General features: G+C 31.2%; 1 protein-coding gene across 1 annotated transcript; it reads left to right on the top strand.

Moving 5' to 3' along the window:
- The first annotated feature begins 931 nt into the window (after positions 1 to 931).
- On the top strand, positions 932 to 19,154 carry LOC111623221 (RNA-binding protein 33-like). Its single transcript, XM_023365719.1, has 14 exons — positions 932 to 1,140; positions 3,683 to 3,845; positions 3,927 to 4,156; positions 4,226 to 4,402; positions 10,729 to 10,843; positions 10,953 to 11,281; positions 11,357 to 11,436; positions 12,144 to 12,282; positions 12,365 to 12,490; positions 16,676 to 16,940; positions 17,017 to 17,186; positions 17,266 to 17,604; positions 17,680 to 17,787; positions 18,924 to 19,154. Exons 1-14 carry the CDS (start codon positions 1,117 to 1,119, stop codon positions 19,152 to 19,154), a joined length of 2,496 nt encoding a protein of 831 aa, XP_023221487.1. The 5' UTR covers positions 932 to 1,116.
- Positions 19,155 to 19,610: the final 456 nt, after the last annotated feature.

Genomic DNA, 19,610 nt, shown 5'->3' with positions numbered 1-19,610 from the left:
TGTGCACCGTTCGATGACGCCATTGCTTAAGCTTGTTTTCGTCGTGGAACTTGTCATCGAATGGCGCTCGTGTGNCGAAATGGCCGAGTGGTAAAAGTGGTAGCTTATCACTCTTGTGGACCCGAGATCAAAACCCCTGAACATTTTCAGGTGGTGATCCATTCTTCACCATCCGACTGTTCCATTTGGAGTTTGCTAAATAAAAATGCCCTCTTAGTGCCCACAGGGCGAAAAGAGTTTCAAAAAACTATATTTAAATAAATAAAATAATATGCTGTAATTAGAGTAAATGTAAAGAACCTGATTGAAAAAGATGATAAACCTATATTGTATAATACGTTACGTGCCAGATGATTTCTTTGACATTCCACTTTGGGCATGCATGCCATAGGTTCGCCACCTGTGGTTTAGATAATGACAGAAATTTTGTCATAGGTTTTCATGATGGAATGAATTTTATTATAGGAATTCACATTTAAAAATCAGCTAATGTAAATCTACTCATAGTTATTTTTCTTAGTTACTTTGATATCTAGGAGAAATTATTTTCCATTTTACACTCTCATGTAGTTTACAGACTAATTCTGAATATTTGGAGGTAACTGGATCATCTTTATCAACATTTCTCATTAAAAGATCCTAAATTTCTTTTGTAAACCAAAATTTCTGAAGTGGTTGCTGCTTGAGAATTAAGTATTAGTATATCAGTGTTTCATTGCTGCTTGAGAATAGTTTTGTATCAGTATATCAGTGTTTTGCTTCTCTGTTAAAAATTAATACTGATATTGCATTAATGACCTTTATATAGTTGCTAAATTATAATTAGATGTTTATTTTATAAAATGCCAAATTATTTTCACTCATTAATAATGAATTAAAATAAAACATTTTACCTTTTAAAACTTAATTACATAAGTAAATAACGACTCTATTAATTTTTTATTATGTTTAATTGTTTTGTGTTAATGTTCGTTAATAGACTCTGTTATTTCTGCTGAAGAAGCAGCAAAGGTAAATGAATTCTTAGCCAGAGAACAAGAAAGGAAGAATCGGTATCGTAAACCAAAATCTAAAAACAAATTCAGTAAAGGAGGGCTTCAACATCAGCAGTCGCAGATGAAACGACCTTTAATTACTCAGGTGAATATTTATAAATAAGGAATAAGATATAATTGGTAGCAAGTTTTTTAGATATCAAACAAAATTCTTTCTTTTTATTTCATAACCACAAATAAAAAATTATTTTTATTTATTTTTGTAAACTACAAAATCAGCACAGGTGTGTGGTTTTTTTTTTTTTAACACATTTCTTTGGAATATTAGGATTAAAAATAAACATAGTAAAGAAACTTTCACAAAAAGGCGATAAATATGTTTAAAAATAACGTTTTTATTTGTTCTAGCACTTTCGACGTATTATAAGACGACGTCCTCAGGTAAATATAAATTCAAATAAACCTTTTGAACAAGCTTTTTAAATTAAAAGCTAACAGCATTAACTGTTTAGAACAAATTACATTTAAAATAGGCAAACGAAGAATTTAAAGTGCACATGGTGACTATGCGCATGTGTCATAATGCATAGATTAAGCACTGAAAGCGGCACTAAAAGTGATGTTTCAGTCTTTTAGATAAGATGATCCACATTGCAGGCAACTCAAGTGTGGGGGAGTTTCATGGATTTAGTAATGTAGTGAGGAGGGCCTCCCAAACATTTACCAGGCTCCTCTAATCACAATATCTGAGCATCACTACCTGGTCCCACAGTGGGGTGTATTGATGTTGTAACACCATCCTCAATAGCTCGGTGTCACACCTGTCTATCGTGATGGAATGTTGGTGATCGGAAATACGGCAAGATAACATTCTAGTTTTCACCCCTGCATAGTGGGTGCATATAATAGATATTATATTTTCTAATGAGATATATTATACATCTGACTTCTCTAGGATGGAAATAGAATCTATAGAAGTCTCCTGAGACTTGTTCGTGAGGTAACTGGTAAAAGTAATGTGTGTTGTCTGAAAACATGGCAAATCCTGGTAGTGAAGCGGCCATAGAATGGTAGTGATAGACAGATTATTGTGTAGTTCTTTGGTTTGTGTAAGGTGGTAGCAGGAAAAAGATATCTTTTAATTTTGCTCAAGACATGTTTATATGGCAGTGAGCTCGATGGTAGTGGTTTGCATGGATGGCAATAGAAAGGCCCTTCTAATTAAAGGACTATAACTGCATTAATGTACTGCTGTGGTTAGTAAGCTGTGACTGGGATTAAACGGGGTATGTTATTAAATTTATGGAACATGGAGAATATTAAATTTCCCTGGGACTTGGCAATGCTTAAGTCTAAAAATGCAATTTTGCTGCCATTTTCTTTTTCCCAGGTGAAGTCAATAGAAAAATAAACATTCGCAGGGAAACGTTTTAGGATGAAGTCTTCCTTCATATCTTGCCATGCTAAGAGAATATCATCTACATACCTCAGATATACTAGTGGATATGCTAACGTGAGGGGAAAATTAAAAATCTTATTGCTTAACATGCATTATGACTAATTCCACTAATATAGCAGACAATGGTGAGACCATTGGGACCCCTTGATTTTGTAGATATACTTTCCCATTGAAAGAAAGTGGTTATGTTCAGTAATAAAGAGTAAAGCTTCCCAGATCTCTAAAACTTGTTACACAGAAAAGCACTCCTTGATAAGTATAGTGTTGGCAAGCATAACAGCCTCAAATTGAGGTACAGAGGGATAGAGAGCAATAACATCCGTTTTATAGAAGCTGTACCTGCTAGTGCTTTCGACGTTTTATAATACATTGAAAGTGCTAGCAGCAATAAAAACATTATTTTTAAACATATTTAACGCCTTTTTGTGAACGTTTATTATTTTAGTTAAAAGATTGGCATGACATACAACCTTCAAGTTTGATTAACTTACAAATAAACATAGTATTATACACAATTTATATTATTGTTGCAATTTTAAATCTGGATGTTTATCACAATTTTAGAGCTAGATAAATTGTTGTACTTTTATAAATAATTATTATTATTTAGAAACAGGAAATAGGACTTAAATAAATTTTTTAATGTTGTTATCTAGGCTTTATATACTTTATATGAAGTTCTTATTCATATATTTTGTTGATTTACAGAAAGGAAAATATTTTGTTTCTCTGTTTCAGTGATTTATTATAAGCTTATATTGTTGTAATATTTATTATAATACCCAAAATATACACCTTATCATGTTTTAAGGTATGAAAATAAATATTTCGATTTTTTAGCGATTTGAATTTCACAAAAATTTAAGAGAACTGTCGAAACTTGATATAATTGTCGATTTTCAACAACTGTCAATTTTTTTTAAATTAAAATTATTAAAAGTCTAAAATTTATTAATAGTGTTTAAATATGATGAATCGTTAAGTTTTTATATAAATCTTATAAATGAAAAGTTATTCTGAAATTAATGTAATTAAAGTGAAAATTTACTTAGACTTCAATAATTACTGTTTCATCTTTCCAATTTTACTTGAAAATATTTGAAATATTTCTTATTTTTGTATTAATTTAATGTGCAAAATTAATTAGTTATACATTTAAATAAAGTATAATTAAAAGTTTATGAATCTCTGTTTAAAAAAATTATGATTACTTTCTGTGAAAATAAAGATGAGGAGTGAAATACCTGTTCAGCCTGTTCATCCTACTCCTCATGTTAATAATAATGTACAGCCATCTACATCTCAGCAATCATCTTACACTTCTCATAATCCACCTAGAAAGATATTAATAAATCCACATTTTCGCGGGCCTCGTCCATCGGTTTCAGAAGGTAAAGAAAATTTTATTGGTTTAATTTTATTACAAGAAAGAATTTACTAAATAAATCATTCTGTGAACGAATTTCAAACAGAATCATCATATGCACCTGCCAAACAATCTCAGTTTATTCGTAATTCACATTCGCAACACATAAACAGTGGAAGGAACATAACTCCACAAATACAACAAAATCTACCTCCATCGTCACTACAAAATATGGGCCCAAGATTTCCCATACCACAGCAGGGACAGTATCGAATGGGGTTGCTAGACAATCGACCGCCGGCTTTCGGTGGAGATCGACAGTTTCCTCACAATCAAGTAAGTATTTATTCATTTAGCTTTTCTATATTTATTTATGTTTTTTAATGATGTGATTTTCTAATTTAGCAGGATGTGCACTTTGATCAGAGAAACCATCCATCGTCTCGTGCTAATTTAGAATGTATGCCTGATATGTTTCGTCCACCTATCAATACCATGCCACCTGCATGTATTCCACAAAATGATTCATTATTGGGTTCTCCACCACTTCAAATGAATAATACAAACATTCATAGATTTCAGGTGACTTTTAAATATATCTTATTTCAAATTCATACTGTAATAAAAAGAAATTCTTTTAATTTGCAATATTTAGAAACTACATTCAAGTGAATTGTCTACTTTTTTATATGGTTTTTATTATTTTATATTGGACCCTGCCACTCTTATGTATATATACAGTATATAGGTTATATATGAAATAATATTTCATTATAGGATATGGCTCTTACGACTTTCTGATATGCTGATATGGCTTTTATTGTGACGAGGTTTCGCCACTCTGGTGTATATTATTTATGATTTTATTATTAAATTAGTTTGTTTTATTTGATTTATTTTTAAGTTTATAGAATTATATATAAAAAAATATCTATTTTTTTTTATCAGTGTCTAATAGAAAATGTGGGCTTACCATATAGCCAAGGCAATACAGGCATTAGCTCATTGCTCTGGAGATTTTAGATCAAATACGAGCACCCACAAAAACCCTAGGAATTTTTGTGGGTGGTCTGTCCTGTATGCATCACACCTCATTGAAATATAACTACAGTAGAACCTCGAAAACTCGGCCTAATGTGGACCGAAGGGTGGCCGAGTTTGTGAAAATGCCGGGTTATCGGGAATGGGGTTAAAAAAAATAAGTATGAGTGTTTCCTCAGAAAATACTGTACTGTACTTGTATGTATTGTTTACTTGAGAATACAACAGAGAATAAACTGTCCAAATACCCTTAAACAAAGGAAAAGTACGTCCTTTATGAAGGCATAGAGCCTTTACTACATGAAAATGAAAATTAATGAATACACTGTGTACAGTAATTTACCTGATAAGACAGACCTCAGAAAAATACTTTATGAGAGCTTTTATACTTTTATAAAGCTGTCTATAATGAAAATTAATTAACTAAGGATTTTTTTGCCCTGCCAAGGTGTGGCCGAGTTATCCGGAGTGCCGGGTTATCGAGAGCCGAGTTTTCGAGGTTCTACTGTATAACTATAATTACATAAGCACAGTTTTATTTTGCCATTCATCATTTTTCTCTATGAAAAGCAAATTTTGATATGGAAAAAATTTTTCTATCATTATTAGTGATGAATATGAAAAAGACACAATGCTAAATTTGGCAGTATGCATCTGTCTTGTCTACTTGATATGTTATATATGTAAAGTAGATAATTAGTGGTCTTTAGTATTTTATTTTTATTATCACTTTGCTCTTGATTTAAGAAGAAAACAAAGCTATTTTTTCAAATTTCAAATTGACAAAATGGCAAGCTTATCCATGAATTTTCAGCTAATGAAAGGAAAGAGAAGTGTTTACAGCATCTTTATTAACATTACATCTTACAGAAATAATAAGTTGTGATTTACTATTATTAACATGTATCCAAATATAAATTGCACTTATTCATATACAGTTTATTATGTTTTGTCCAATAAAAAATAAATTGTTTGGATTGCATTTGATTGGCTTTGGTTGGTCATTAAGTTTGCTATGATTTACGGAAATAAATTGTTACATAATTATCTCTTTCTAACCTGTTACCGGTGCGTCTATTAACTCTTACCGATCCAAAAAAAAACGAACCAAAACTGGTTCGTTTTTTTTTGGATCAGTAAGAGTTAGTAGACGCACCAGTAACAGGTTAGAAAGAGATAATTATATTACTATTCTCCGGTATTGTTGTAAAGATGTGAAATAAATTGTTTTTTATACAGACACATAAGTGCATTGTTACTGCTCTCTTGAGTAATCACACATATTGAAAATAAGAAATGTAGGTTTACTATGAAAGTTTTTCTTTTTTACAATACACCGTCTTACAAATGAAGCCAGCATCATTTTCATAATTTGATTTATTTGCTTCATTTTTTTAAACTATTTTATTTTATATAAATTAAGCTAATGTTCATGTAAAATTTTAATTATTATTAAGCACCTTTTGAGATAGAAGACAAAAGTAGAATAAACCTTTGCATAACATTTTTTTCTTTTTTAAATTGCTCGTATCGTACCTTGAGGCAGCGTCACACTTTTGATATTTACTGATTGCCAAATAATTGCCTATTGATTTGGCATGATATACCAACAAGGAGCAGAAAATGGTAAATACCAAATATTAATTTCAAGTAATCATCCACACTGAAAAGTACTATATTTATTTTTACACCTTTTACAATGATTATTGACACGAACTGTGTGCCAGAAATAGCCATTACCTAACGGGTACTTTACGCGGATTCGCATTAATGTGCCAGGCCTGGACTTTAAGTGTGCACCGAATTAAATAATTGCAAAGTTAGTCAAAAACAATCCAATATTCAATAATTCTAATAATAACTATGTACAAAATTTTGTAACAATCAAACAACAATTTATTCAAAGAAAATCAACCCGACAAAACTCAAAATCTATTGGTTAACTTAAATCTATTTCCCTTTGGAATTCGACAAAAAAATTCAAAGACTTAACTTATGTACAACAATTCTTATGAACTAAGGTCCTAACTGTCACCTCAATATACTAGGAACCTTTCTCCTCAACTCTCAAGACTTTCTAATCTTCGATCCACAAGTTGAATAACTTCTAATCGCCTTGGAACACCTTTATCCTATCAGACAACTCTTGTCATTTGCTGCTACGAAGCTCACCACACTCTTTGCTAACAGAAGCTCACCTCGGTCATCTTCGCTTGAGGTACGGGATTTGTACTTTGAGGTGACATCACAATTTTAACTGAGTCCACTCCCCTCATTTACATACTTATCTCTAACATTGAACTTTTCCTTTTTGCCTGGCAGTCTATTTTCTGACAATACTCGCTAATCTTTTCCATTGTTCTTTTTGACAATTTTCGGGGTGTTTTATTTGTTAAGGTTTAGCAAGTTCCTAAGTTGTGCTTGTGGGGTCTCCCCCTCTTCTCGGTGCAGACTTACTTTTTTCTGCTTGGGAGTGCAAGTGTGCGCAAGTTTTTTTCTACAGCGGTTTTTCTCATTGGTGAGTTGGTTTTTTTTTCTTCTGTTTTAAGTTTCTAAGGTGAGTGGTGAAGAAACTTTTGTCCTAACAAAACATAAGCCCCAAACAAAAATAGAATAAAAAGCAAAATAAAAAGTAACTAAAAATAATGCTCAGACTTGGTTCCTCACACCCCTTCCCCTTTAGATTAAAGAGAAATTTATTTCTCTTTTCATTTAAAAGCCAAAATCTCCAACTCTATATCTTCTAAAGGAGTGCACCTTCTATACAATTCTTGCCAGGTTTACAAATTACTACATTCCTTACAATGATTTTGTGATAAAGCGGGAGTGACTCGTTGCTTATCAATAAATTTATTCTAACTTTTACAATTTGGAGAAAACGTTGACCTACATCACATGCATGTTCCAAGGTTTTTTTTGCATTTTCACGCTCTTGTATGGCGTGATCAGGGCTGAATCATTAACCCAAAAAAAATTTTTTTCTATTTATTTATTTTCTTTCTTCACGCTACAGACTGACTGTCGGGTTAGAGTTTTTTAGCATTGTTAGTTTTTGTTTTAGTGCTTGGTTACTCTACTCTGTCATTGTGAGAAAAAACTTAAAGTTTTTTTTTTCTAATCCCCCCGGTAGAACATTTGGCCAGCACTACTCAGTATTGGCCAAATGTTTGCTTGGCATTCAGTAAATACTGAACATGTGAAGCTGTTTCCATGTGTCCAAATGAAATTTGTTTGAAATTATTGTGTAAACATTTGTGTTAATGATACACTGTTATTAAGTTAAGATCATAAAGATTTTTTACTGGGCTAATATTATATAAATACAGTCGACCCCCCCTATAACATGGTAGATACGTTCCAGTTTTTATGAATCCATTTTCTACGAGTCCAGCCAATCCCAGCCTGGCATGTATGCAGTTTACGGACTACGGCTGTTTGAAAGATTAAAAAAATTAATCGATTCTAGACTAATTTGACTCAACATTTCCAAAATACATATAATTTTTTGGGAATAATCCATATAAACTGTTCTATAAACAAAAAAATTGTAGGATTACTTACCGAGTGTGCACCGTTCGATGACGCCATTGCTTAAGCTTGTTTTCGTCGTGGAACTTGTCATCGAATGGCGCTCGTGTGCTTCCTAATAAATTATTTTTTTTTTTTTTTTTTTAAATTCACTGAACTTTGGAGACTTTATTAATTAATATAAATATAATTTTTATGGACGTTAAATAATAAATGGTTTTTAGTAGGTCCACTGCTCGTTTAAACTCAGTGGTTTGTGCAATATCTGCTATTGGTCTAGATTTGACCAATCCTATCGCGACACGAGTTGGCGATGACGTTTTACCGAATTATAGGAGTTTAAAAATTTTTAGCGTGTTTGTACGAATACTGTCGCAATTCTTTCGCTGTGATATAGGAATCCGAACTATAGGAACCCGTGTTATAGGGGGCCTACTGTAATAACTTACTCAAGTATTATAAACAAAAATTAACAATCAGCCATAATACAAGTGACATGAATGCAAAATAAAAGACTGAAATGAGATACAGTAATACCTCAAAGTTACATGATAGATAGGTCCAACAAAAATTGCTTAAGTAGAATTCGCATAAGTCGGTGTACAACTTTGCATATAAATACATATAAATTTTGTTTAATTGGGACCAAGAACTAACAAAAACACTAATTTAGACAAAAAATATTTAATAAAATTGCAGTTATTTATACATATTAATACAAAATAGTAAAAAAATAAATGAGTTACATAAAAAGTTATTTCGGTGTCGATGGCTTCATAAAATCAAACAGATTTGTCCGATGACACAATGCCTTCTTTTTCATGCAGAATTTCTTTGTAGCAAGCTAATAATTTATTTATTTCTTGCTTTGTAGCTATAACGTGTTCTTTATTGGAGTCTGTTTTCTAAAATTTCTAAGCCTTTTTCAATTGAGCTGAGACCTTTTGTCAAGCTTGCAATTGTCATTTGCTTTTCTGGTGGAACTGGGTATAAAGTGTTGGATACTAGTAAGCCTTGAATGTTTTGATGACTTCCTGGTCTATCGGTTGAAGCAAGCTGGTTGTATTTGGAGGCAAAAACACAACATTCACACATGGGTCAAAATCAATTAGGGTGGAAGGAGGGTGATCGGGTGCATTGTCAATGAGAAGCATCACTTTAAATGGAATCTGTTTAGAGTTGCAATAACTTTTGACTTCAGATATGAAGTGGTGACCAAACCAGTCTTTAAAAACAGAAGCTGTCACCCTGGCTTTATGATTTGACTTCCAAATCACTGGTAAGCTAATTTTAGATATATTTTTTAAGGCTCTTGGGTTTTTGGAGCAGTAAATTAAGAGAGGTTTTAACTTACAGTTAGCAGCTGCATTTCCACCAACCATCACTGTCAATTGGTCTTTAGAAACCTTAAAGCCTGAAAAGTTTTTTCTTCACATGCAATAAAAGTTCTTTTATGCATCATCAAAAGTTCTTTTATGCATCATTCAGAACAGGCCAGTCTCATCCAAGTTAAATACAGTTTCACTATCATAATCACTTTCTTCTATCGTAGTTCTGAGTGTTTCAGGAAAAGAAGACACAGCTTCTTTATCGGCTGACTCTCTGCGATGTGGTGCCAATTACAGTGAGTTTTAAATTGGTTGAACAAACTGTTACCAGCTACAAAGTTTTTACCTTTGCCTGCCTCTCCAGCTTCTTTCAACCTCTCAAATTAGCTTAGCTTGATAGCACAGTGTTTTGATCAAATGGACAATTCTTCACTTTTACTTGATTATCATACCATAATTTCTGCATTGTTTCTATCTCAGCAATAATACTATGATGTTTACAAATTATAATTGAGTTCAAGAATTGAGCATTTTTCACCACATCAAGATTTCTTTCTTTATCTTTTATGACTGTTCTTACTGTGGATTCCAGTAGCTCAAACTTCTTTCCATTTACAACTTTTCATTCTGCTATCAAAATCCTTGATAATATTAAGTTTACATAATAAAGATATCATTTTTGTTTTTTTACTAGGTGCAGGAGAATCAGATTTACTTTATTTGGACTCCATAGTTTTTTTAAGGGTTTAGTTTATAATGAAGATTAAATTTTACAAATTAAGTACAAACTCTTGTTCTTAGTTCATCATACTTGATGGGAAAATTTTTTGTATAATATATTATAATTAAGATGGAGTTTTTGTTTAGCTTATCGTGATTTATTTTGTTATGTAGAAGTGTATTTTAGTTTAATTACTTTAATTGAATTGATTTTATGAATAACTTTTTAAAAGAAAAATCAATTTATGCATATAAAATTTTATACAAATTAATAACTTCATTTTACTTTAGCCACCCATTTCAAATTCATGGAATGTATTAACATCACAGGCTAATATGTCTCAACAGCATATGCCACTTCATCCAGCACCTCCGAGACAACCAATGTTCGAAATGCCCTTTAGAGGTAAATCATATAAATTTTAATCAAGAATCATTATTCTATATAAAAATAATTTACACTGTTTGGATTTTTTAATTATTATTTCTAGAGTTTGCACTGTTTTATTTTACAGGACCATCAATGCATCAACCATCAATTCCAAATCCGAATTTTCGAGATAATAATATTCCGCCTCCTCCTTTACCACAAGTTGTTCAAATGTCGAACTTTCAACATCAGTCGAATTCATCTAATCCTCCATCGTCATTTCCACCATTACATATTCCTCCACCGAATCATCATTCTCAGTTTCCCATGAATCCATTATCCATTCAGCCAAATATGCCTCCACCGCCACCTCCACCACCACCGCCACCAGCACCCCAACAGTTCCGGTCTCAGGAGTTTGTTCCAAATATGATGCCGATACAGACAACACCATTTTCAAATAATGTCCGAAAAGTAATTTAAAACTTAATATTCAAAATTTAATATTATTATTTTGTGCTTTCATAATTGTAATTTTGTTTTTAATAGGATATGTATTCATCTCCAAAATATAATCGGAATATTCTTCAGCATCCTCATCAAGTTCAGCAGTCTAACGTTCAAAATAGGTAATTTTGAAACAATTTTTTAAAATTATAAATATGGGAAACTAAATTAAAATCTGAACAGAAAGTAGTTCAATATCCAATTGTAATTGTATTTATTAAAATTTGCAATATGATTTATGACAGAATTTTTCAGTACAATATCATGGATATTATTTTTACATTAACTTCTGTTGAGCATCGGGTTAATTTTACCTAATTAACCTGATGTTCAACAGATATTGGGGGTAATAACATTGACTATATTTGTAGGTTCAACACTTAAGTCTTGCTTTTTTGCCAGAAAATCTTAAATTTACCTAATTTTTTAACTAATTAACATCTATCTCTAGTAGCAAATTACTTAGTATTAAGTATTAAAATGAGCAGAGTTATAGCCCGATTATTTAGTCGATCGTTTGGTGATGTTCCCATATGCATATCAGTCTTAATGATGTTTGTGCTTTAACATATCAGTTCTGTTTCATGAGTTGCTACATTTCTTAAGCAAAAATTGCTTTTAATTTGTCATAAAACAGAGTTTACCAAAAATAAAAGTAATAAAAATGACATTGTTATTCTTAACAGTATTATCTTTACTGAAAAAATTTCTTTAAAACTTAAACTTTGAATGCATTAATAACAAAATTCACTTTACAATTTAGCATAATCATCCTATACAATTTTTTTATACTATTAATTTTTGTGTGTTTTCTCTCTGTGTAAAACAGAATGCCTTCTCCTCAAGTACAATTGTCCTCACCTCAAAGACGTTATAAAGCACAGATGCAGAGGAAAAGATTAAATTCAGATAATAAGACCTCGTCTTTGGTAAAACAACAACGAATCGATAACCGTAAACAAAGAAAAGTATGCACTTTCAAACTTTGTCAATTTATTAAAAATTATAACTGTTTTCATATATGAGAAAAGTAATTATGAATTTTATTAGAGTGGTAATATCGGACGAAAACCGGTTGCTCAGAATTCTAATATCAAAGAGGTTCCTATAGTTGAAAATCTGCCACCATCACAACCTGTCCAACCTGTTAAAGAAGCAGCAGCCGAGATTGAAGAGGTTTGTATTTGAATTTTAAGATTTATTTTGCAATATTTAATTATATATATTGTTGTTTTGTGACACAAATATGCATACTTATGGCATACTTCTAGAACTTGTTAGTTATATTTTTTTACATTTTTAATGTAGTTAAAGTAATTGAATTCAAATTTCAGTTGGCCAAATGACTAAGCCAAGGATCAGCAACCTGTGGCACATGGGACAATTTTCAGTGGCACTCTGATCGAATAGAAATGTTGTAAAAATCACATTTAAATGGAAGCCATAGTTCTGTGTAGGCTATGGTACATTAAAAACAAATCTCTTGCTTGTATATTTATATTACAGTGCATGTGTTTATGCCTTGTGTTATCATCTATGTGTTGTGCTTGCACTTCACATGTAAGAACATAATTCAATTAACAACTTAACTTCAAAATTATATAATTTTGAAGTTAAGTTGTTAATTGAATTATATAATTTTATTATATAATTTCTGGATGAACCTCAAAATTATATAATTTTGAAGTTCATCCAGATCAATTTTAATAATATATATGTTGTGGACTAAGTTATTAATATGGGCATTATGAATAATGAATGCCCAGTCATTTTGAATAATGACAAACAAAATTGAGCACTGTAACAAATTTTGGGTTTTTTTTTGTCATCATTTATCAGATTGACCAGTCACTATGAATACTGCTATCACCTAGTTGGGCAAAGTGATGATATCTTGAGGAGTTATCCTTACAATAGCCAATCAGCACTTGCATATTGTGTTTAGTATTGAATTTTAAATTCATGCAACCAGTAGTTAATCTTTTGCAACATTTTAATTTTATTTTTGCCTCTTAAAATAGTGTTTTTTTCTTTGAAAAAGTAACGATTATAGAGCAATCATTAAGTGATATGAATAACTACTTTAACAACCAATTAAATGAGTTAATAGCAGCAAACGATCAAAACAGTCAAATTTTTACAAAATCAACATATTTGACAATGATAGAAAAAATGAGAGTTGAAAATCAAAATGACCTTGAAGTTACCTGAAGAATATCAGAGTATGTAGATATGATAATGTGTCTATTGTAGAAATAGAAAAATTAATTGTATTTGTAAAAGAAGGTACTTTGATTAAATATTATGTTTACACTGAAGAAAATATTTCAGATATTGCATGATGACCATATTGTTTTGACCATGGTAACAGAAATCATATGGGAAAAGAATGAAGTACAAAATACAAAAATATTACAAGGGAATACAAGATACAATTACAATTTACTTGAATTTATGTGAAATCTATTCGAAAAAACAGAATGTTTTTAAGAAAAGCTTGATAGTTAAACCAATTTTAAATAATGAAATGAACTTGAGATGTCAGGTTGATCTTATAGATATGCAAGCCGATGAGCAGTATAAACTTATACTCGTGTACCAAGACTATCTGACTAAATTTGTTCAACTATGAACATTAAAAACCAAAAGGGCTGAAGATGTAGCCTATGTTCTTTTAGATATTCTTACAATTTTCAGTGCACCAAGTATTCTACAAAGTGTTAATGTCGGAGAATTAGCCAATAATGTCATCAAAGAACTGTGTAATATGTGGCTTGAGTTAAAACTGGTGCATGGAAAGCTTAAGCACTCACAAAGTCAGGGTTCAGCAGAAAGATGTAATCAAGACGTAGAAAATATGCTTAGTTCTTGGTTGGAGACTAACAAAACTAACAAATGGTCGGAAGGATTACGTTTCGTACAACTGATAAAAATTGAGTGCATCATACTGGTATAAACTGCATCTCCTGAGGTCATGCTTGTTAAGTTAAAAGTTGGACTAAAGGATTTTATATCTGACATATCATTACTAACATTAATACAGTAGATGATTTAGAAACTTTTTAAAATGACTTTGGATTTTTTCATATAATTTATACCAAAAAAGACATTCCAGAAGTTTCATTTAAGCTGATTTTCTGATTAAAGTATAAATTTGTTAATAATATTTTTCATTAACATTAGTTTAATTAATACAGTTAATAATACTTACTTTTAAAAGATCTTGTGTTGTTTTTAAAATACTTTGAAATAAAACAAAATCTTCACTTTTTTCATTAAGAATTGTTTGGGGTTTTTCAAAAAATCAAATTGCCCAAAGGAAATATAGCTGTATTCATAATGTCTGGTCAATTTAATAAATTAGTCAATATTTATCAAGTTGTGTGGCCATTTTAGTCATTATCTGTAATGGCTGGACATTATAAATAATGCCCTATTAATCACTTGGTCCATAGCATATATAACAAAATTAGTAGAATCACATCAGCACCTGGAATAACACTATAACTTAGGTTTGACACAACACCGCCAAAAGGTTGCCGACCCCTGACTGAGTGGTTAAGGTTGCAACCTATCAATCTGGGGGACCTGGGATCAAAGTAGATGTGTCAAATAAACCCCAATAAAATATGCGAATGATCTGAATTTATCAGGTCATTCACATATTTTATTGTTGGGCCTTAACCTCTATCACCCAGCCACTTTTTTGTGGCCTTGTCAAACCTATAATGGACTTGCTAAGAAGGCCCTCTTAGTTCCCACAGGGTATAAACAGTTTAAAAAATAAACTTTTATCAAACAATAAGTTCATAAATAGATGTTTTGTGTCTGAAACATTGAAAGGATAAGTTCAATGAAATAAGATGAAATGAAGAACATTTCAGTCTAATGTAGTATAGAAAAGTGATGTTCTCTTTCAGTGGTTCCTAATCTTTTAGACCTGTGGTTACTGAGCACTGGTTTCAATTCATAAGGGATTGGGGAAAATATATTTTTACCACCTATGAAAATTTCCAGAGTTTCGTTTGCTCCAATTCAATTCCAGGGTTCTAGAGTGGTAGGCTAATATCTTAACTGCCTTGACCATCTGGCCAGCTGAACTTCAACATTGCAATACTACAAAAAGTTTCAATTTAGTTGGAAATTAGCTAGTCCACGAGGAACACCTTTTGGTGTGGGTGAACACACTCATACATAGGCTGTTTTTTTTTTTCAACCTCTAATGGTCATAAAACAAAGATAAGTGTAAATAACAAAATGAATTTATTACTAAAGTTAAGTACAAACATGGTTACTTTTTGACATAATCACCGTGAAGATTGAGGCATTTGTCATATCTGTAGACGAGCTTTGCAATCTCCTCTTCATAGAATGTTGTTGCCTTAATGTCATTTCGAAGATCAGCATTAGTCTCAAACCTCTGCTTCTTAGCCACATTTTCAGTTCAGGAAAGAGGTAGAAGTCTTCATACATTAAAGGTGTGAAGACTTTCAAACTTCCACCCAGCTTGGAACTTTTTAAACACTCAGCATATAGCCCCAATTTAACACTGAGTGACTTCCACCTCTTTCTTGAAAGAAAACGTTCAAAGTTTTCATTAAAGTTGTTACTAGTATTTAAAAGTTTTATTTTTGTTATGATAGTAGTTATTAAATTATGGTAGTCATGTTTCTTTTCCCTTCTTTCACACAATGCTGCAGTAAGATATCTTAAATTATTTATTAATCAGTCTTCATAATTAAGTAATTAAACTAACGATTCTAAATCCATTACAAAAGTATATTTTTAGTCAGTTTTTAATTACACTAATACCCCGACTTACGCTATCCCGACTTACACGAACCCAAAGTTACGCGATTTTCAAATCTCATTGATTCATCTTTTGTTTGAGTGCCAGGCAACTCTTGATTACTCATTTCCCCCACACTATTGTTTGGCTTACATGTTCAGACGTGTCGCACGAAATCGACACATAGCTACAATTTATTTTGTGTTATTTATTTCTGTGTTTGTTATATCTATGGAGACTTTAGAGACTATGTGGTGATTTCTTGTAACCGTGAACGAATCAAAAGACAAGATAAGATTAACGAGAACATTTATTAGCTTACATACATCTGACTTGGATTTTACACAAATTGCGAAATTATACCCCGACTTACTCGAATTTGACTTACGTGGTTATCGCTTGGTCCCAACCTATCGCATAAGTTCGGGGTATTACTGTACATTATAATAGTTTCATTCATTTTATTTTAAAATAGCTCCTAATAAGTATCATATCAAGTAATAAATATTAGTAATGATTGTACTGTACATGTAAATGAATAAATAAACACATACTTACTGGTGTATAATTAGGATGAAGAAACCAAAGAATTGAGAAGGAAAATAGAAGAGCAGAAAAAATTACGTGAAGAAATTCTTCGTCGTAAAGAAGAAAGACGTCGTATGATGGCAACACAAAGAATGAAAGAATTGCAGCAACGCCTAAAAGAGCAAAAACAACAGCAGCAGCAACAGCAACCACAACAACAACAACAACAACAACAGTTGCAGCAGCAGCCACAGCCACAACTGCTGCAGCACCAGAAACCAGTTGAAAACAAAAATGCAATATCAGAAAGTTAGTTAATATTGACATATTAATTGTAATATTTATACATAAGTTTTATTTATATATTCTATAATTTTCCATACAGATACAAAAGAGCAAACAAAATTAACAGTTAAACAAAGAATTGGCATTTTTAATATAATGAAACAAACACCAAATTTTGCTCCCAAATTGAAAAAAGTCGTCGTTTTAAGGAAAAAATTTCAGCAATTGGGCCAAAATACACAAAAGAATCCAGTGATTATACAGACAAAAGTAAAAATAGTTTATTATTTTTTTAATAAATACAATCAATAACAATAAATAAATAATTGATTTATAAACTTTACCTAAGGCTCAACAAAACACCCCAATTCAGTCGATGCAAGCTAACATAATGCAACAAAGGATACAGAATCCTCAGAATAGGACTGTCGCACCTCCTGGTACAAAAATAAATCAGATTAATACTATTAAGAAAAAAATTCCTGTTACAAAAGATCAAAGGATAGTCATACCAAGAGGACAAGCTCCACAGACTCAGCGACAGGTGATTCAAGTTAACACCAATGGAGGAAATACAACTACTAGAAAGGTTTTGACTCCAAATTGTAATAGAAATGCAGTACGTATGCAGCGTATGGTAAATTTAATAGGGACCGAAGGACAAGGTGATGCACCTTCTGCACAACAGGTGACTATTACAGATTATAGAAAACTTGAAATCATTAGCTTAAATACTGTTGTTTATAACGTTCGTAATATTTAGCGGAATTTATTAACTCAAAAGACACAGACGGTACTGATTGAAAATTTGACGGCTTCTACTAACGAAGCGCAACTCTCAAAACTTTGCTCTTCAGTCGGTCCTGTCGAGGTATGTATTGTTTACAGGTTTGATTTAAAACAAAAGTTACTGTGGTCAAGAAATAATTTTATATTTTTAAAATTNAAAAATACTTTATGAGAGCTTTTATACTTTTATAAAGCTGTCTATAATGAAAATTAATTAACTAAGGATTTTTTTGCCCTGCCAAGGTGTGGCCGAGTTATCCGGAGTGCCGGGTTATCGAGAGCCGAGTTTTCGAGGTTCTACTGTATAACTATAATTACATAAGCACAGTTTTATTTTGCCATTCATCATTTTTCTCTATGAAAAGCAAATTTTGATATGGAAAAAATTTTTCTATCATTATTAGTGATGAATATGAAAAAGACACAATGCTAAATTTGGCAGTATGCATCTGTCTTGTCTACTTGATATGTTATATATGTAAAGTAGATAATTAGTGGTCTTTAGTATTTTATTTTTATTATCACTTTGCTCTTGATTTAAGAAGAAAACAAAGCTATTTTTTCAAATTTCAAATTGACAAAATGGCAAGCTTATCCATGAATTTTCAGCTAATGAAAGGAAAGAGAAGTGTTTACAGCATCTTTATTAACATTACATCTTACAGAAATAATAAGTTGTGATTTACTATTATTAACATGTATCCAAATATAAATTGCACTTATTCATATACAGTTTATTATGTTTTGTCCAATAAAAAATAAATTGTTTGGATTGCATTTGATTGGCTTTGGTTGGTCATTAAGTTTGCTATGATTTACGGAAATAAATTGTTACATAATTATCTCTTTCTAACCTGTTACCGGTGCGTCTATTAACTCTTACCGATCCAAAAAAAAACGAACCAAAACTGGTTCGTTTTTTTTTGGATCAGTAAGAGTTAGTAGACGCACCAGTAACAGGTTAGAAAGAGATAATTATATTACTATTCTCCGGTATTGTTGTAAAGATGTGAAATAAATTGTTTTTTATACAGACACATAAGTGCATTGTTACTGCTCTCTTGAGTAATCACACATATTGAAAATAAGAAATGTAGGTTTACTATGAAAGTTTTTCTTTTTTACAATACACCGTCTTACAAATGAAGCCAGCATCATTTTCATAATTTGATTTATTTGCTTCATTTTTTTAAACTATTTTATTTTATATAAATTAAGCTANGAGAATTAGCCAATAATGTCATCAAAGAACTGTGTAATATGTGGCTTGAGTTAAAACTGGTGCATGGAAAGCTTAAGCACTCACAAAGTCAGGGTTCAGCAGAAAGATGTAATCAAGACGTAGAAAATATGCTTAGTTCTTGGTTGGAGACTAACAAAACTAACAAATGGTCGGAAGGATTACGTTTCGTACAACTGATAAAAATTGAGTGCATCATACTGGTATAAACTGCATCTCCTGAGGTCATGCTTGTTAAGTTAAAAGTTGGACTAAAGGATTTTATATCTGACATATCATTACTAACATTAATACAGTAGATGATTTAGAAACTTTTTAAAATGACTTTGGATTTTTTCATATAATTTATACCAAAAAAGACATTCCAGAAGTTTCATTTAAGCTGATTTTCTGATTAAAGTATAAATTTGTTAATAATATTTTTCATTAACATTAGTTTAATTAATACAGTTAATAATACTTACTTTTAAAAGATCTTGTGTTGTTTTTAAAATACTTTGAAATAAAACAAAATCTTCACTTTTTTCATTAAGAATTGTTTGGGGTTTTTCAAAAAATCAAATTGCCCAAAGGAAATATAGCTGTATTCATAATGTCTGGTCAATTTAATAAATTAGTCAATATTTATCAAGTTGTGTGGCCATTTTAGTCATTATCTGTAATGG

Source organism: Centruroides sculpturatus, unplaced genomic scaffold (assembly GCF_000671375.1).
Source record: "Centruroides sculpturatus isolate CEXI.00-Female unplaced genomic scaffold, Cexi_2.0 scaffold8, whole genome shotgun sequence".
Classification (NCBI taxonomy): Eukaryota; Metazoa; Arthropoda; class Arachnida; order Scorpiones; family Buthidae; genus Centruroides; species Centruroides sculpturatus.
Note: the sequence above shows the minus strand (reverse complement) of the source record. Positions and strands in the feature narration are given on the sequence as shown.